The 20803-nt window shown below is 44.0% G+C and overlaps 1 protein-coding gene across 1 annotated transcript in view; it reads right to left on the reverse strand.

The window, feature by feature from the left end:
- Positions 1-20803, reverse strand: part of LOC104489628 (unconventional myosin-X-like) — a gene marked incomplete at both ends in the record, with an annotated part of 37406 nt that overhangs the window by 602 nt on the left and 16001 nt on the right. The window contains 13 exons of the mRNA XM_010131809.1: positions 320-444; positions 1411-1491; positions 2199-2307; positions 3816-3898; positions 4761-4829; positions 8463-8555; positions 9003-9069; positions 11301-11401; positions 12124-12270; positions 15918-16036; positions 16863-16992; positions 18373-18476; positions 20127-20211. Coding sequence (XP_010130111.1) covers positions 320-444; positions 1411-1491; positions 2199-2307; positions 3816-3898; positions 4761-4829; positions 8463-8555; positions 9003-9069; positions 11301-11401; positions 12124-12270; positions 15918-16036; positions 16863-16992; positions 18373-18476; positions 20127-20211 — 1313 coding nt within the window. The remainder of the gene's footprint in view (positions 1-319; positions 445-1410; positions 1492-2198; positions 2308-3815; positions 3899-4760; positions 4830-8462; positions 8556-9002; positions 9070-11300; positions 11402-12123; positions 12271-15917; positions 16037-16862; positions 16993-18372; positions 18477-20126; positions 20212-20803) is intronic.

Genomic DNA, 20803 nt, shown 5'->3' on the forward strand with positions numbered 1-20803 from the left:
CTCTTTCTAATATTAATCACCAACTACACTCTCCATTAAAATTTGCTTCAGCCTGCCAGATTAAAGGTTTTAAGCATGATTTTTCTTTTTACATATTATGACCAGCTGGGTTACTTTTTTCCAGTCTGACTTTTACCCTAAAGGCAAGTCTCCAAAAGGGCTTCCAGATCAGTCTACAATATGGACAATAAGGCCATGATTAGAAAAAATATCCCACAAACGATCCATATCAGTAACAGCAGCAGTTATAGAAGGAACAAACATGTAGGATCGTACACCTTGGGGCTGTTACAGCACATGCTACAACAATAGCAATTACCTGCTGAGAAAGTCCTGGAAAAGGCGTCGTATAGGGAAACCAGCTCTTCGGACTTTCACTGTCTCCAGCATCCCTGAGTACCGGAGCTGATTTAGCACCACATCTGGATTGAAAAGGTTTGGAGCCTACATAATGATCCGGATTCAAAAACAAATACAAAGAGAGACAGAGTAAGTGTTGATCTTGGTATTACTTCTTTGCTGACTTGAACAGCGACCGTTTCTCTGAGCACAGCCACAGGTCTTGGATCCATTTCTCTGTAGAAAATCAACCCTGCGTATTTGGGCATGACAGGTGAAAAGGAGGAAGTTTGGATCAAGGGGAAAGCAACTTCACAACATAGCATGGTGCAGAAAAAGGGACAAAAGGGAGTTGTGCAGGTCCTGTAGAAAAAGTCTGCAGACGGCTGTCGTAGATCATGGCAGTAAAGTAATGATATAATAAGGCATTAACACACACAAAACACAGAACTCTGACTCAGTTCTCTCTGCGGTTTCTCTCCAGCCAAATTGGAGACGAAGTGCAGAATTCTTTTTCTGGCATAAAACCCCCAGCGGGCCTTCCTCCGCTGTATCATACACAGATTCAAAACACACAAAGAAAATACCATTTCAGAGCTCCCCACCCAACCGAGTTAGCAGCATATCCTCCCATCACAGGTCACAATTCAAGCGAAAGCCAGCCTGTCTCTAAGCACTGAGTTGCTCATGAAGTGTCCACCTCCTCCGCCTCAGAGACAGGGATGTGCAGGAGGCGCTTCCTACCGCAGGATTCCTGCATTCCAGAACAAATTGTCTACAGGCACCACAAACAGGGTGACTGCTTCTTTTACCACAGCTCTGGGCTCTGCAGAAGGCTGGTTCATCTCCCTGGCTTCATAAGCACAGAAAGAGGTTGGAATGGCGATATCATCCTGATTACCCGGACGAGGGTCTACTTTTCCTCAACTAGAAGGAAAAAGAGAAGGTGCTGGGGAACTCCTCTTATCCTCAGTGTGGACCCTGACAGAGGAACCTCTCAGGTCTTTGTGTACACGAGTGCTCGTGCAGGCCCATGTCACATGCATACATTTTGCTGGAAGTCAGACTTGCCTTTTCTGTATTTGGTTTGATGCAACGGATGAAGAATGGGTTGGAAGTACTAAGTGTGGCCATCAAGGAATGGAGAGAATCCTGAAAGGCAGCAAGACAAAACCCGAAGGATCAGTCACTACAGGAGGGAAAAGGGTAACATTTGATGCAATAGGGTCTTCATGCAGCCCTCCCATTCCTAACGTCCTTTGACTCTGCCTACCAAAATCTCAACAACCCAGGACATCCCCTCCTATCCAAAACACACATCCACACAGTGAGGTTACTCTAACGCTGTTTACGTGGCCATCCTTGTTCTCAGAGCTGTACAGCTGATGTGAGTTATTTTTACAAGCCTCTCAAACTTTAAATATAGGAAACTATAACTGCGAAACACAGGAGGTTTTCAGACAATCTAGAGGGGTGAGATTAGAACCTGCAATGTCCTCCTCCCTCAATAAGGTTTTGTTGGAATTGCCACTAAACCTGTAAACAAAGTCTCTAAAAGGACACGTACACTTAGCTGAAACACCAACCCAACACAAAAGATCAAAGAAATTCAAGAACTTCATACACTTAGCAAAGTATTCTTTTCCTTTGCCACCCTCCTCAGTCTTAGCATCTTACATTTTATACCAGACAGAAATACTCAGGCCAGTGGCACTGTCTTTTTCAGCATTACAACATTCCTGCACATTCCTGTCCCGCTGGACACCAAACAAGGCTGAATGACTCCTCTTGGCTGCAGGCCTTGCTTAACCCATCTGCTCCTCCCCAGAAGCCTGCTGCTTTCTTGGAAAACTTCCTACCCTGAACTGGGAACTGACAGTCGGTCTGCGCCTCTGGGTGCCCATCTTCAGTGTCTCTTCACTGCAACGACTGCAGACTCTTTCGAAAAGGTCATAGATGAAGTCCAGCCTGAGGAAGAAGAAAAGAATGAACGAAGATGCAAGACACCCACCACCTTTGAGAAGATGGTTCTCATTTTCAGCTGCTGCTCTGTCTTGGTGTGAAACACCTCATTTTTGTTCCTGCTCTACCACAGAGTGGCTGTAGGAGGCAAGTCAGCTGGGCACTTCCGTGAGGAAATTAATACCTTGCATGTGGCTGCCCAGACCCTGTGGGCTGCCTTCTACGCCACACTTGCCTGCAAAGCCAGAAACCTCATCTCACTGTGAAGCGCGATGTTACACAAAGATCTCCATACTGCACTGGCTAGGACACATCCCTCCAGCTACGTGCCCCCAGGCAAAACTACCTTGAAGGTATTCCAGCCAGACTGTGTACTGTCACACTGCTGATCTAGCTCCCCTGACGTGCTCATGCAATTGCTGCTACAGCCCTTCTAAGGCCAAAGGACTCCTAGAGCTACCCTCAGTGTAGGTCAGCTCTGGGGAATCTTCCACTGTTTTGCCGCTTTTTGGATAGTGGTGCTGGTTCTTACGAAGTTGCACAAAGTTCTCCAGCACTGCTTGCAACAGTTTGTTTTACGACTGCTTCTAGCAGAATTTCTCTTTCTGGCTTGTGGAAAAACCCTGAGTCCTTCTGTTATGCTGGTCAATGACAATCACAAACTCTGGTTTCACACCCTGTGTAAAAAGTTCCCCGGATGCCACTGTCCAAGAAAGGCAGCTATGAGCAGCTCATATTCTTTGCTCATTCAGGTTGTTTCAAGGGTGCTCACAGTGCAAACTCTGCAGCAGGCTTCAGGGAAGTTGCAATTCTGAAACAGTCTCATCAAGCTGGAGCCCAAAGGCAACACATGGAATGTGGTAAGAGGCACATGGTAGAGCTGCTACTGAAAAACGTCTAGTGTTTGCCACGTTGTTAAATGCCTCTCTTCTTCTACCAGGCTCCACCTCCACCTTCCAGAGCTTGCTCAAGGACAAAGCTCATTTCTCTAGAGTCATATTGCAGCACTGGGATATAATACTAGGAGCCATGCCTGGTCCTACAGCAAGGGCTCAGTCCAGCTCGGGATAAGGGTGAAAGCTCTCCGCTAACAAGCAGACTGGAAAACAAGCCATCTCTGTGCATAGGCTGGCATTTGACAGCATGGCAAAGCGCCTCAACTCATTCAGGAGCAAATTTGCTATTGTTGGGGCAGGGAGGTAAGAGGAAGCAGAGGAAAGGGAGAAGAGAGGAGGGAGAAAACTAGCATTGCCTGGAGGGATTTCTGTCATGCTTTTATAGGTCTTTTCAAAACTAGGACAAGAAGAATACTGATTAAATCTGTGCTTCATCTGACTTCTCCAGCTCCAGCTCGCCTTTCCTTTACCAGCTCACTTAAGCACAAAGAGAATTATAAAGAATGCTTGTCTGATGCTCAGACAAATCAACTGCTTTCCTTGGTCTAGTTATTACATGAATGTGGCTTAGTCTCACCCAACAGATGTGGCCTCCTCACAAGCATAAGGGGGACATACCTGCTGTCTTTCAGCATGTTTAAAATGTCATCTCGAAAGGTATCTCTATTCTTCTCCAGAAAGCCTCTCACATCATATAGCACCTGCAATGCAGACACAGCCACTAGAACAGCACCATACAAGTTATTAAGAACTTCTACATTAACATACCAAGGTATAAGACCTCCATCGGAGTTACACAGTAATGCTGCAGGAGTGTGCCAAGACCCAAATTTTGGGGGTCAAAGAGATCCAGAGCTCTGCAGTTACCAGCAAGAAAATGGCTTTTAGCCATCAATTAAAATAAAAAAAAAAATCCTGCACAAAAAAACCCTCAAAACCAGGAGCCAAGTGAAACAGATGCAGAGCTTTGCCTGTGGGAGGCGTGTGGGGAAATCCTCTGCAAGGTGTGAGGTACTCTGTTCACTTCAGGAAGTACTGACTATGCCACCCAGCGCTCTGACCTCCCAACCACTACTGCTCAGCAGATATGGTGATAGGAGGTTAGCCCCTCTTTCGTGTGCAGGTGCCCTCCCTTGACACAACTTCACCTTCTCCACCTATCTCTCCACAACAGAGAGCAGCATTTAACCTTGAAGGCTTGGAGACATTTTCCTTTTTGCAATAGGTATTTAGCCTTTTCTCCTCCTCCCCAAAAGCAAAACTTTCCTTGTGACCTTCATTTTGTGTTTTGTTTGTTTACAAATGTCCTAGAAAAGACAAGGTGAATAACACAAGTAAGGAGAAGTTTATCCCCCAAACCATAAGTTACCTGAGAAATTCAAACAACTGAGCTGAAGAATTTAGTACTGCAGAATGACCAGAGATTCCTCTGCTCTGGTACAGGAAAATAACTATTCGGAAAAACACAGCTCAAAGAGAAATTCTTGATTTTTGGAATCTAAAATCCAGGACCTCAAGCTCGAGATACACCAAGCACCTCAAAAATACGCTATGAACACCTACCTCCCCAGCATAATGTCTTATGCCAAACTGATGGTCTGTTACTCGCGGCTTCACATAGTAGTGGTTACTCTGAAATGAAAGAGAAATAAGCCTTCTTGGAAAGCCACTGTGAGAACAAAGAGGCTCAACCAGGAACTCTGCCATGACTATGACAACACTGCGATGGGCAAGGACCTTAGCTGTTGCAGAGCCTGGCCACTTCTGCTGCAGCTATCTGCAGCTACATTACAAATACATTATTTCAGTAAGATGGAAAAATACAGTCCTTCAAGGCATTCCTCATGAGCAAGAGCTTGCAGAATCAAGGTTGGGCAGGCATGCCATGGATGAAATGTTAATTCTTGAGTTAAATCTAACAGCTGAGGAGATTGGGCTCCACACAAACCATGTGGTGCAGGACATGGGATCAGGATGCAGGGAAGATGGCAGCTTTGCAGAACACCTGAACATCTTATCTTTGTCAAAGAAAATATCATACCTATCTCCTGAATTCCTCTGTATTTCATTTTTCTTTGCATTTCTCCTCCTTTGTTTCTATATTTGTTTTTCCTTTCTCTTACTAGTTGTTCTACTCTCTCATTCTCCCCCTCCTTTCTTTGTTCTATGAAATCCATTAACTATGTAAGAACAGTCATGCTGCTTGAGACCAACTGTCTCCAGCAGTGGCTACGTAGGGTAAACGAGACAAGTAAATGATACTTTCATCCTAATACTCTCTCAAACACCCATTATTTTCATGAGGTCTGCCTAACTAGTAACCCCAAGAGGATTTCTCTTTGAAATATTTGCCCATTCCAACCTGAACCCCTGCAGACTTCTTGCATCCAGATTGTCCTTCTGCAAGAAGCTCTCAACCAACTGCACAGGAAACTATGGCTGGTTTTAAGCCTGGCTTCCATTAGTGCCATTTGTCTTCTACGGGCCATATGTGACTTTTAAACCCATCACATACCTCCTAAGTTAGTTTTTCTCCACTCTGCAGGGTCCCTTCAACATAGATTACCATAACACTGAAGCTGTCCCAGACCTGTTGTTTACCAGATCTGATAAGACCCTGCTTGAGTGGAGGGCCCCGGTGGTGTACACTGTTCCAAGTACAGGTGATCCATGCATTATACAGTTCCATTACAATGCTTTCTGCTTTTATTCTCTTTCCTTCTTAGGAATTTCTAGTACGTGATCTGGGTTTTTTATTGCTGCTGAGCACTGTGCTGATGCTTCCATGGAACTCTCTGTCACAGCCTCTGTCTGGGTCTTGCTCCTGGAGATCAGCCATCAGCTCAGAAACCATCATTTCAAATGCAAAACTGGGACTACTTTCCTTTGGGCACTCCATTTTACGTTTATCTACACTTCTTCTCATCTTCCTTTTACAACCCAGTCAGTCTCATAAGGCCCCTCTAAGTCCAGCCTTGCACCAGGAATCATCAGAAAACTGCCAATTCAGTGCTCGTATGAGAAAAGAGTCTCACAGGCCTCCCTCCATCAAGGTCACTGACCATTTACATTCTGTGAATTTACACAACAGTGAAATAGGGATTACAGGCCTGTAATTTCCTAGAATAGTTTCTAAAAATGAAAATAATTCCCTACTTTCTCAGGTACAAGTTCTAAGTACTAAGAAAATCTGAGGATGTTGCACAATACTGTCAGTAATTCAGCTCTTTCATCTTCGAGTTCTCAGAGAAGTATTGGGTGGATGGCTTCTGACCCTGATAATTTGTTAGTGCTATTGAAAACCTCTTCATTGCTTTTTTTCCTTTTCATATTGATCCCATTTTCTTTGCTCTTCCCTTTCCCGAACCCAGTCATCTTTTTCCAGACACAAACTTCCCTCTCTTCCACTCCAAACATGCCTATAACAGACTCTCTCAGGTGATTGTCACCCTCCTCTCCCTCTCTACCAAACCCTTATATGCCACCCATGTCTACAACACTTTTGATTCCTTCTCCCTTCTGCCCTATTGCTCCTCTGCCCAGTTGTATCAGAGGTCATAATCTTTTAAATCCCAGCTCTATCATTTTTTTCCTTAAGCCATGCAATCCACAGAAAACACAGAGAAGAGAGCTTGTTCTCTTACTTGTCCAGCAACACCAGCTGGATGCCTTCCAATGCTCTTCCAGCCACTACACTACAGACTTTAACTGATATGAAAAACACTTCCACCTTCAAAAAATGCAAAACCTAGAGCACTATTTAATTCACTATTCCTGCCTGCATTTCAACTCCTCAGCCCCTTCCATCTCTCCTGAGCTCCCTGGGCTTCCACGGTAACTGCTATCCACTCAAAGCAGACAGAGGTGACACTATGAACAGCTTAATGAGAGCAACCAAAATGTTGTGGGGCGTAAAGAAATGCAAAATAATACTGACAGTCTCATGCTGCTGTACGGTAAACCACAGGTACCTTCTTCACAGGGGAACTGCTTTCTGGTCTGATTATTTTTCTCAGAAAAAAAGTAGAGAAAAGATGTAGAGGAATTCAGAGACAAACAGCACAAAGAGAGAGAAGCTTTGAAATGTCTCCATTTAGAGACAAACTGAAGAGGTTGGCACAGTTCAGAAAGAAAATTCAAAAGGAGTGATCTATTAAAAATATTCATAAGTTCTACATTAGAAGTTAATGAAATACCAACAACAATAAAAAGTTAAAAAGTACATCAGGTATTCTCATATACCTTGACTTATAATACAAGGGAAAGCCACAGCAGACTGCACTGCAGGCATCCATTTAAGCCTAAAGAAAGGAAATATTTCTACAAAACTATGTGTAAGTAGCCAACCAGAAGTCATTGCTATTGTATCTAATTTGTAATTATGAGTATTACTAGCAAAGTTAGATGCAAATATTAAAAATGAGAATATCTGCATCTATGCCAAATAAAAAAAAAGAGTTGAAGAAAGGATACATACTTGTATGTTTTCAGGCTTGGGTAAAGCCTGAGTTAGGGGGCTAGGGAACATATTAGCTGACAATGATCTTACTGATCTTACTAAAGTAGTAACTTATTCTGCAAGTCCCTGCTACAGGGTTTAATGTGCTTTGTTTTCAGCCTATTTACTATTAAGAACAACAGAGTGTTGGCTGTGCCAGAGACAAGGTAAGAGATTGCTACAGAGAACCTCGCTCTGGTTTCCGTGTCCCTGGGATAACTTTCTGACCTGCATGAAAAAGCCCTTCTACTCCTGTGTCCAGAATACAAGAAAGAGGAGGAAAGAAATTCATTAATTAGGAACAAGAAGAGAGCTTTCATTTAAAGTCATGAGGCAAAAGCCATCTCCAGCCCCAGGAGACAGACACTGGACGTGCTCTGGAGCAGGCTCCTGTGAGTCAGCTGGCAAGAGAAATCCATGCACGCTGTGCAGCCACATCCTGTGCCTGGGGTGCTGCCTCGTGTCCTGTTGCAGACCAGCAGAACCTAACCTCCATCCCATGCTACAAATTCAACTCTCCTCTCCCACGGCCTGTGGAATGCACGCTCCCTCTTCTTACGTGCGCAAGAGACCATTTTCAGGTTTCTTCACATATTAATTATGTTCGGTGCAGCCTTAATAAACACTCACAAGTTTGAGCTGAAGGCATTTTAAATTTCCTGCACAAAGCACATATTTTACATCAACAAAACCTTCACTTTTGGTTTTGAAATGCTGATGGGGCTAACATATTGATCATTTGCCTGCCAAGTTATTTTCTTACTTACCATATGCTGGCTGTGAAGTTTTTCCAGAAGGGTGTTGTCTGTGCCTTTGGGGAATCGACTCTCTTCATTCACTAAAGCCAGTAGACCCAGTTTCTACAGCCAAACATGAGACAGGCTTTTACAGTCAGCAAAAGCCCTAACTACATAGCACCAGGCCAAGAGCTGAAGATCTGGACAGCACATTGAGCAATAATCCCCAAGTTACACCCAGTAAAGCTCAAGCTGAAAGCAGAATTCTGGCCAGTCAGTGCAATCAGCAAGCAGAACATAAGTGGAGATTATTTATAAAAATTCACATTAAGGTTTTACTTAAATGCTCCCTCTCTAAAGCTATCATGCCCTCCTTAAGCTTATTCTCAACAATAAGCAGAGATCTGCTTTCTTGAGCTGGGACTGTGGCTAGAACAGCTCATACTTTTGTCAGTGGGAAGAGGATCTAAGCAACTATCTGTTTTCAAAACAGGAAACCCCAGGGAAGGTCTCAAGACAATCGGCAGTACCCGCTGTGATCCCTGGAAACTGTCACAGATAACTGCTCACCTTCTCAATAAGGTCCAGGCACTCTGCATTATCCATCCAGTCAATGGCTTCCCAGTTTATTCCTTCCCTGACAGCCAAGAACAAATAGAACAAAGATGTGAAATGCAAGATCCAATGCCCTGAGGTGCAGGAGAACAGAAGTAGCTGAGCACAGCAGCTGTCCCAGGACTCGAGGCGATTTGCAGGAATTAAGCTTTGCCATGGCTGAGGAAAAAGAATAGGGCACACAATGCACCGCTAACACAAGGAAAGGGAAATAGCAGACGGCCTTTCTTATCCATCTCGGTGATTTGGACTGATGCCTATCTTGTAGTCATTGAGCAAATTCCACACCAAGCACCAAGAAATTGTAGTTGCTCTCAGTTACTCTTTCAGGAGTGGTGAGCATCAGCCCAAGAGATGGTGATGATGGACAGTTTGTTGCACAACTTTAAGGAGTCCACTGCTGACCCACCAATCTGGAAAACAGGGCTGACGCACATCTGCCAGAAGACTAGGCCACAATAGGTCCACCAGAAAAAGAAACAAGAACAACTTTTCAGGGAGAGTTTTGAAGAGGATGACACAGATAAGCTTTGGCCTGACATGAAGGGAACCTACAGGATGTTCCTGTATCTTCCAGAATGGGAGCTGATGATGTAGGTAGAGCAGTGCAATAAGCCTGCTTGGAAAATCATCCACGAAATTCTGTAAATCTGTACTGAATGTGTTTTTCCTCTCTTACCACCTTCTTACACTCCCATAATACAGGCCATTTCTGGTTTTGGAATCCAGAGGAGCCAGGAAATAACTCTTGCTCAGGAATCCAAGGAAGACTACAGGCTATGTGTGAAGCTACTTACTGACATTCTGACACAGACACTTTTCAGGTGAAGGCTAACTTTGAAGATAGTGAAGCTGTTGACTACAAACCCTTCAGCCTAGGCTTCATATTTTCAGGTTCAAACCATTCATAAACCTGTGAGCAACAGTTGCAAGCAACAAGCAGGAATAATTTCTGAAGAATGGAAAAACTATCTATCCCCCTCTACGGGAAACGGAGTATTGGAACGTGTATGGAGCATGACAAAAATACCAGTTCACAGTGTTTCAGATTTTTGCCACAATGACTATCAGAGAGGCCATATATTTTTACAAAAAGACCTCTTGGATTCTTTTAAGAATAGCAACAAGACCTTCCAGAATTGAAGGGAGCAGAGTTTTCTGAAACAAATCAAATCACAAATGAATCAAGATCTCTCTAGTGTCACAGACCCCTTGTCTAAGCAAATGATGAAATACCTGGAGCTACTTACTAAACCTGAGGAAGCAGAGCTGATACTGTGAATGATTAGCTTTAAGCACATCACCCTAGAATAACTTGTTGAGCAGTCAATAATAAAATTCTCTCATTTTTTCCGAAGTTCAGTTACAGAACTCAAACTCCTATGTAACCACCAGGAAAAAAATCTTTTGTCACGATGATACCATTCTTAACACAAGCTTCCTGCAATGGTGGAACTGGCCTGAGAAGTGAGTGCATAAATAGCCTTGCAGTTTTGTAATCTTTAGAATTTTATGAATTGCCTATTCAACTGCCTCCCTTTACAAGGCTGCTTTCATTTGCCCTCACTGACCCTATTCAATTGCTTCATTCACAAACATAAAGGCTTCTGTTTCAGAGCAAGAACTGAAGTGCTTGTCTAGCAGCCTTCTCTAGAAGCAGAAATACTCTAGAACATCCCAGGTACTTCACAAAATACAAACCAGTATGAAGCCCACAGAAGAGAAACAGCTGTGCAGAAGGCCCCATGTTCTTTAAACTCAGGAAACAACCTGATTAAGGGCTGAGGAAAGAGCCTGTTTGAATTTCTAGGACAGAAGGAGCTGTTGGATATCTAACCATCTATCTATCTTTAGGGTCGTTTTTGCACACCAAGATTCCACCTGCATAACACCACTACCACCTTAGGTAAATCATTAGTACGTTGCACTAGTCACTGAAGTCAGTAATAGGGCTAGTGACCATAAGTCCTAATGGGTTAAAGCCCAAGATCTTTCCATTCAGCTGAGAGATGGAGGGGAATAGGGACTTTCTAAATAGTACAAGGGAGAAAGCTATTGCTTGGAGACAAGTGACCTGTGCTGACAAAGCGCATGGACAGTGCTTACAGAGACACATCCACAGCCAGGGTTGCTCTAAGGCCCAGCTGCCTCTGCTGCCTTAGCAGCAGGGACTGGACAGCACAAAGGAAGGATGATGCTCTCCATTCTACCACCCAGTAAAGCAACAGGGGCCTCACTCCTTCCGTTTGTCACCTGTTGTACTCCAGCTGCTCCAAGGAGAAGATGTGTTTGTTGAAATATTCCTGGAGTTTCTCATTTGCATAGTTAATGTTAAACTGCTCAAAACGATTCACCTGTAAGGAGAAACAAAAATTATAAAACTTAACATTCTTGTTCCTTGGCTCTAAAAGAATCTATAACAGTGATGGGGAAGGTGCCAGGCCTGGAATAAAGCCAGAGAGCACAGAGGCAAGGGGTGTCAGATGGACACGAGGAGGACAGTATGGGGAGGTCCATTAGGACAACAGCTTGTAACTCAAGCGAGGTAAATTCAGTAGACTTAAATGGGAGTAAAGGCTGCTAAAGACAACCACATTTCCCCTCTCCTTAGGAATAAAGAATAAATCCCTGAGTGTTAGGTCACTGTCCTCTCTCTTCCGTGAGATACCTGAGCAGTTACTATACGACTGTTCAACATACACCCTTCATCAGTTGCAGTCAGAAGAATTACACACAGGATTCTCAGCACAAGGCAAAACAGATGTAAGCAAACAACCTGCACATAGGAGCTGGACATTTAATTTGCATACAAGTCAAAAATTCAGTATTACCTACACCTAAGCACATCTGCTTAGGGTGTGCATCACAAACTAGACCTTGAACGTAAGCCTATGTGAATACAGGTGGCAGAAACAGGCAGCTAAATGTATCTTGCTGTTTTCAGGGAGAAGTGGCAGTGGAGAAATCCCAGAATGCCCTATGCTAACCTAAACAGGATAGAAACCAACCAAAATTCCCTCCTACAGGCACTGACATCTCCAAAACCAACTCATCCTGTAAAAGACAAAATCCTGACCTGAAAGTTCTCGAAGCCAAAGATATCCAGGATGCCCACAGACTTGAAGTTTTCCTTGCCTTTGATCTTCGTATTAATCTTGCTAATGAGCCATGAAAAACACTGGGAATAGAGTGCCATAGAGAGGGAGTCCCTGGAGTCAGCTGCCTGTAAATAGAGAGAGAAAAAATGAGTCACAGGGAGAATAAAAGGCATAAGGAGCACCATAAATCTCTACAGGACTTCAGGTTCCTCCACTCCTCTTCAGATGTCTCAGCCTCTGTACTGGTTGTGTATGGTGCAGTATGTATACATACAGTCAGCGTTCAAGTGTGCAGTAGCCCAGCCACACGCAGATGTACCACCCATGACCTTCGGGAAACTGATCTTGAGAGATTGAAGGAAGTAGCAAAATCACTGACATCTTTTGGAACAAAGATGTCTGCTGGGGCAGGGAAGGTGGCAAAACACATCATGACTATGCCCGCAGCAGTCATTTGCATCACCTGAGCCAACATTTGCAGCGACAGGCAAGGCACCTTGGTTCAGTATTCCTAGTGGAGCTGTCAAGCGGGTGTCTGCTCAGTTTTTCAAAAACTGGTGAGACAAGATTTAATAGAGTATTTTGTCACAAACTCACCCTCAAAAATCACCTCCCTAAAACTTTCCTGCAAACAGCATTATCTTAGTGGAAGCCAGGTAGGCTAGTTAACAGCCAGGACACGTGCCCCGGGAGAGCGTGGTTTGAGAGACCTTTCTGGAGCTGACTCAACATCCCATGCAGTGATGATAATCAAGTGTAACAGCTGGGAAAAACTTAAATTGTCATCACTAATAGGCAGTAGATAATTGGGTGTGTGTACGTGTGTGGAGGAATGTCTGAAATAAAACCTTTGAAATCTCAGCCAAAAACCTGCTGCTTGATAGCTGTAACAGGAATGGTCTCTTTGTAAATTTTGGTAACACCTGGACTAAAGAAAAGTGGCAGACTCCAAATCCTCCAATTAATAAAGAGACATGAATCAGAACCACAAGTTAAGACATTGATCGCACATGGTCATTCTGAACATACATTGTTTAGACTAGGGTTCTGGAAAAAAGAGGAGGCCAAAAATAAGGGTTCCCAAAAGAAGACATGATCCCAGAGAGCAGAAAAAGGAGCCAGGAAAGAAGACAGCAAAGATCTCGACTGGAAGAAAGATGCTGGAAGTGGGGAAACATCCTGGAGAGCAGAGACATGTGGAGACAAATGTCAGGGTATGTCCAAGGAGGTTGGCTGGTAGCTCCTGAAGGAGCTGCAAGGAGCTACTCAACATGAAACAACACAACTCTCTGTCTGACTCTTCTGGACAAGCAGCAATCTCCTGACTGGGAAAAGAAGTTGACATCTAATGAACATAATGCTGAGGGTGAATGAGCAAGCATGTGAAATCATCAAGTAGGGTAAAAGTTAAGATCCTGTAATTTCATAAATAAACCACAGTATTTAGATCAATTACAGGTTGTTTACTCTGTCTCACCTGTGACACCAGAGTAATTCCTTCAGTTGACCTCACCAGCAATGACAGAGAGCTTCTAAATGGACCCTCATCCTCTTCATTTTTCAAGCCTAAATAAGGTGACCCCTCCTGTTCTGCTTTGCTAATGGCACAGGCTGATTGCCTCTGAATCCTCCCAGCCTCCCTCAGCAAGCTCCTGAGGCCCAGCCTATATGATCCTCCTTTTCACCCAATTTCATTGTTTCTCGCCTCCCTTCTGTTCCTGGATAGTAAGTATCTCCTCTCCAGCAGCCCAAGGCCAAGGACACACAGCAACCTCCCTTCTTCACAGAAGAGAACATTTAAAAGCCTAGGCACACACACCTTTTCTGGGTATTTCTTCTCTCCATCAGATGGTCTGTCTTATTCGTTAGGACTGAGAACGCCCTCAAGGCCATGTCTCCATAGAGTCTCTGGCTACACAGTAAGTTGGACTCATTTTCCAGGAACAGGACCTCCCCATCCAGCTGTAATCAAAGCGGCTTTTCCCCACAATATGGCTTAAATGAGATTCTCAAAGGCTTCTTTCATCCTCCCAGCTTTGCCCGCCTTCAGGCCAGTTTCTCCATTCAGCCCACTGAAATGTCAAGGCTCAGATGGGTAACACATTACACATGAGAAATCCCCGGCAGCTCTATCAGTGCATTCCCACAAGAGGGAATAGGTGGGCTCAGTAAAGGAGGGCTTAAGCAGGAGCAGTCTTTACAGCTCCAGCGTTCAGTGAACAGGCTCACCTAGCTAGGTCATAGCATCCTCTTGCTATAACAATTCTCTGTCAGGAAGAGCTCTACTACCAGCTCTGTTTAGGGAGACTCTTGTAAATCCTACAACTGTACACTGTTGCTCTGGATGGTATGGAGTACCTCTGGCATTGTATCAATCCTTGTGCACTGACATAGAAAGATGTGGCTTATTTAGGACAGACAGCTGAGAAACTGTGGTACTGGATACTGAGGGGATCTACCACAGACAGTGGGCTGAAAAATAATTTTCAGCAATTTCACTGCAAAGAAGGGTCATTGACTATGAAAAAAGACATCATTTCTTAAAGACAGAGTTTAGTTTTCGATATATTAGCAGGTTTGTTTGCAGCAGAAAAAAAGTGACTACTCTGCTGTAATGAGCACTGCTGAGACTTCAGCTTGAATACAGTGTCCAGTTATAGGCACTCCGCTTCTTGAAAGATGTGGGAAAACAGAGACAGAAGAAGAGATTTAGAAAATTACTTAGAAGGAAACATTGAAGGAACTGGATTGTTTAGCTAAGAAAAGGGAACAACACGTGAAAAACTTCACAGGAGCGGAAGCTTTTAAGGAGGACAGCTGGGATGTCAAAGGTAATCTAAATACCAGGAAAACCTTTTCAGCTCCAGACTCCACTGCAGCTAGAGCAGGATACTTAGAGAGGCTGTGAAATTCCTTCCGTGGGAAATCTGAAGGAAAGTTAGACAGACATCTATCAGAGAGAGCCTCGTCACTCTGGTTTCTCTGCCGGTGTAGGGGTTGGATCGATAACACTATGCAGACCGTGCCAGCACAGGATTTCCATTACAGATGTTCATTTTGCAATAACATGATGGTTCTTCCATTATAGTAATATTATTCCTTGTTTCCTAGTGTCTTGTGCTTTCTCGGTGACAGAGTATTTTCTACAGTTATCTGTGCATGGATCTAAAAAAAAACAAGAGTGCCCTCAAGTGATCAGCCACACCGCAAGTTAAAGTCATGAGGCACAACACTGTCATGAACCACAGAGAAATGTAATGGACAAGCAGCACTGGCTTCAGCACGCAGTGGAGGTCCAGAAGACAAGAACTACATATCAGTTTATTTGGTCTTCCTTTGCAGTTTTATGGATATACACAAATCTACTGCGGGGTAAGAACCTATCACCTGCTGGATGTTACGTGTTAACTGCGTGCAGGCTTTTGTCTTCTACTAAACTGGGAGTTCTGCAAGGTAAAAGCATGCACACATGCAATTACCACAAAGTATCTGATGTATCTTCTGCATGACACAGGCATGACCAATTCCTGCCAAGTGAGAGTGACTTAAAACTGGTATCGTGCATTTGTAAGTGGACTCCCCTGTAAAGTCTAAAAAGCAAAGTCAAAATTGGGACCTGAACTACCAATAAGGGCAAAATACTTGAGGACACAGCTGAGCACCTGTGGGGTGTAACAGGAAACGCTGAACCTGAATGGACAATACAAGAGGGAAACAGAGGGCCCGGAAATGCAGAAACGGCAGAAGCAGTAGCTTATGCTAGGACACGTACCTGTTCCACAGTGAGAGGGGAGCTGATCTCTTCCCCGCGCAGAATCATGGACCTCTGCGTCAGTACTTCGGAAAGCTGAAAGGCATCTAAGCCCAGGAGGTCACTGGCAATGTTCAGCACTAATAACAAAGGAGAACAAGCTTTTTTCTCCCGCAAGGATCCCCATCACTCATGGGAATCTATATTCTGCAGCTCAGTGAGGACATCCCAGGGACCCCAAGGCAAGCAACTAAGTCCTAGCACAAACCACACTCCCCTTTACTTGATTGCCTTTGCATGCCCAAAGCTGTAAGCTCACACATCCAGGGTGAGGCAGGGTCAGCACCCATTGTGGGACACAGTCAGACACTCATATAACTCAGTCTCTCTGCTGACAACAGGAAGAGCAAAGCACTATGTAAAGCTCAGCACCAACAAAATATTTATTGAATGAGAAGATATGTTTTCCTAAAGGCACAATAGTGCAATCTGAGCATGGGATTGCTAAATTTGGATGTCGAGAAGAGAGGCAATTAACTTAAGACTTGAAGCACTTGTAATATGTATTTATTGTTTCTGTTTAAGGATTTACTTTACCAGACCAGCTCAGACTGGATAACTGTAACAGAGATCACACTAGCAGATGCTTCTAAGAAAGATGTGAGAAAGTCTGTAACATACTACTCGTATCTCAGACTCCTTCCTCTTCCTATTTCTTCCTGCTCTTTCAATGCAAAAGAGAAACTGTGAGACTGCGGACTCAGATTGAGAGTACCCAGGAGAACAAATGGATCACAGGGCCACACTCCAATTCAATCATACCAGCGCTCTGGAGCTGTGCTGGCCATGCTTTGCAGGGCTCAACCACAGGAAACCTGCTGGCAAAGGCACTGCAGATGGAGTGAGCTTTACTGGGGGCCTCGTAGAGCTTTGCAAGGTCTACCAGGTTGCTACGGTCCCACTTACCCGCTTTCGTTGTAATCTGGGCCCCGCCAGCTGTCATGAATTCAACATTTCCCAAATGAAGTGTGCCAGAAAGCAGTTTGAAGATGTCTCTGATTTCTTCAGTGCTGAAGTCCACCACCTTCATGGCAGTCTATGCAAAACCGTACAGTTAATGCTGGCTGTATGTACAGCCACAGTACAATGCAACCACACTCAGGACCAGCCCATACAAGATGTAAAACTCAGAATTCTAGTGATCATGCATCAAAGTGAAATGGGATGGAACAGCGCCTCTCTCAACTATATATATGTAAATGATCTTCACCGTATCCCATTCTCCCCTTCATTTACTCTATCCCTATATAAGGCGGGTGGGCATTTACTCTATCCTTAAGTTGGACTTTGCTGCTACGGTTGCCTGCCTGTCACAGGAAGAACATGTCTGTCTGTGCCTGTGTGAGGAAATCCTTCCCTGAACACTGACAGTACATGTTACAGATGTCACTGGACTGCTTCCACATCTGCCTTATTGTCTTCCCTCAAGGAGGGATCCATATAATATACTTAACTTACGCTGATCCATTTAACCCCCTTAATTTGCTCTAGCTTAGCATAGGAGATTTATGCAGCAAGATTTAAAACCAAGCTTTCAGCAGAACCACTGGAAGGTTAGAAACAGGTTACCAGATAATCAGGAAGTATGGCACATTCCCTCTGTCTTAAACACATGCATATGAGCCAGGGCTCTTGGGGCATAAATTGACTTTGAGAAGCAGGACCTAGTTTTCATGTGTTCACCCTGTGAACACATGGTCAGTGGGTCAGCGGGGCACTTCAAGGTTCTAGTTCCCTTCGTTCTTCCAGGTGACTCCTCACCTGAAGTATAAGTGTCACGTTGCCATTGAAACCTTGGCTGTACAGCAGACACTTCCTTCCCTTAAATCACACCTAAGCAGGGGCTACTGAAATCCTAAACTGACTCCTCTCACCTTGCCTATCTGGTTTCACCTACATTATTCAAGTCCTCAGGCCAATAACCACTAATCAAACAAAACATGATTTGCTAAACCCATAACGTCTGGTAAACTTACAGCTGTCTATTGACACCTGTGCAGTATTTAAAAACATGCCATTTGCAATGGTGATGCAACTTAACCAGAACATTTCTGGAGAACACTACCTTCAGACCAAACTGTTCCCTTTCTAATGATCTGTGTGAGATTTCCTGCAACAAGCCATCTAGAGGGCTCCCAGGAACTATATGGAGTGGGTATCATGCTTCCCAAAGTCTCCATCATTCTAGATTATTGTTCATCCTTGACGGTTTCCCAAACTCTCCCATTTCTGTACACTAAAAACATTCTTTGAGCGTTGTTTTTACCATAAACAGGTAGAGTTGAGTTTCAAACTCATTGAAGACCAAATTTTGGCTTAGGGCAAATAAATCCTGCCTGCAAGATCTAGACCATGCAGCACATTTAGGCCACAAGATTGTGCCCAGAAATTCAGGATGAGTTAGGACAGGACTCACCATGACCTTACTGAACATCTCTGCATCATTCAGGTTCTCATCAGTCACACAACCAGACTGGTTCAAGTAGTGGTAAGTCTCTGGCTCAGAGAGGGAGAGGCTCTCTGCAACAGCAGAAAAAGAAGCAGGGAGGAGAAAGACAACAATTTATTTAGCAATCAGCTTTTTCATTCAATGATCTTGGTCCCCCAGAGCACTGTGTATGTTTACCACAGGGCGAGTTCATCTGAACAGATTCCATAACCCTCAAAAGCCACTCCTAGACAGTGAATACACAGGGGAACAGGAAGAGGAGGGCCTGCAGTAACAAAGCTTGCAGATGGTATGCAAAATGATTTAGAACAGTCAAGCACCAAGATGCAGAGTTACAGAAGAATATTTCAATACTAAACTGATTCAGGAAAAAAAACCCAGAAAATTAAATTTGATATCATAAAGTGTACAGAAAAATCATCTTAACAAACACGTACAGTAATGACCTCTAAATGAGGTACCACCACTTGAGACAGAATTCAGAGATTCACCGTAAAATTTCTGAAGACATCATCTCAGTGCTGAGCAGCAGTCAAAACTGAACACAGTTCAGTTCCTTCAGTTTTAGGAAGAATGCAGAACTAAACATAACCCCAAAATTAGGTGTCTGTACATATCATCTGTAGCACAACCACATCTTAAATACTATCTGCAGGTTTGACCCTCCATTTTGAAAAGGATAGAAGAGAACTGAAAGATCTATGGAGAAAGGAGACAAGGATGATCAAGAGCCAGAGACATATTAGAGATGGGGAAGTGAAGCAGCCTGAGACACCAGCTTGGAAAGGGAGATGGGGAAGAACAGCAGAGATTTGCTGAAGAAAATGATCCTGTTTGTATGCTTTCCCTAAGTACTGGCTGATAACCATGGTCCAACACTATTTTCTCCTTTGCTTTAGATGGATCACAGAATTGACCTACATGGTCATTCCTGCACGAACTCCCTAGAACTGAAGACCAGCTCCCTTCCAATCTACGTCAGGCCAAGTCCACCCAATTATTCTAATACAGAGAGAACAAAGTCATAAAGAAATTCCTCAGTCCCTCAAAACCAGAGTACAATTGTTCCCTCCTGTCTATCTAACCTCCTCAGCAAGACCATCAGTGCTCAGCAGTGCTGAGGGCAGGTACACACCATTGTTGTTAAGGGGGTTGCTGCACTACAAAGAGGATTCTTCCAGAGCCTGCAGCTGCTGCTTTCTCTGCATGCCCCCTTCCAGACCCATCTCTCCCTTCCCCATGTACAGAGCTTTAAACCCTTTGTTCAGATACTAGACATCTTTTGACTCTAGTCCTGACACTACATCACTGGTCTTTCTAATTCTTATCTCTCCTGTTACCTATGCTGAAGGTTTGTTGTAAAATTATTTCTGTCAATCCAATCTTTGAACTCCTTGAACAGCTTCCATCAGCATCTGAATCAAGACTCTTCACCCTTCCTTTGGCTCTAGCCAGGCTCATTTCCTCATCACTTTGCATAGACTTTTCCCTCCAGCTCAGAATGCCTAAAGTGTCTGCTCTCATATAGCATTTCTGTTGTCCTCAGCTTCTTTCTCTCAACTCCCCTTTCTGTTTCCCGTGACATCACCATATAGCCTTAAAGAAAAAGTTATATATATATATATATAGTACCTGAAATATCCAAGCTTTAACTGACTTACACCTGCTTCATGTGCTGGACTGAAAAGAGGGCAGAGCCATATCCCAGAAAATTAAATTACCTTTCTCCTCCCCACTCACACCAGCTAGCAGAGCATAAAAGATGTGGTAATTCCTCTCTCCAGGGTTCTGGTGTACCACTCTGTTCTGAAACAAAGAATACAGGAATAGCCAGTAGAAAGAGCTCGCACTTGTGGTTGCAAACGCAAAGGGAGGACAAGGGTACAGGTAAAACTCCAGGACCAGTGCACAAGAGGGGCTTCTTCCAGTGCAGTAGTGATGTTGTCTAAACAAACTCTACATCAAGATCTTGTCATGTGTGACTGTGCAGCTGAGCAGGTACAGACTTCTCTGAACTCATAAAGAGTGTGCGTATGGACAAACTGAACCTTGTCAGTTCTGGCCCTGCTCCTCAGTGAGTTCCTAACTCCAACGTAAACTACATCAGAGCAGAGATGTCTGCATTTGAAGCTTACTCCCATATTCCTCTCTCTGGAATGGAGTTTCCAGGAACATGTTTCTCTCTACCTTTCCCCTTGGTAAACAACTTTTTTTTGGAGTCTCTCTTAATGTACTGCGTTTATCAAAGACAGGAGAACAAGCTTTGATAGATGTAGAACAAACATTGCTTTCCCACCGTCCTCTTCCTCAGCTGGGACAGTTGCAGTAGTAACACTTAAGGAGCTAATGTCTATGTGCTGTGGTAGAGGCAACATCATCCAGGAGTAGGTCTGGCACT

Source organism: Buceros rhinoceros, unplaced genomic scaffold (genome assembly GCF_000710305.1).
Source record: "Buceros rhinoceros silvestris isolate BGI_N320 unplaced genomic scaffold, ASM71030v1 scaffold5590, whole genome shotgun sequence".
NCBI classification, from domain to species: Eukaryota; Metazoa; Chordata; class Aves; order Bucerotiformes; family Bucerotidae; genus Buceros; species Buceros rhinoceros.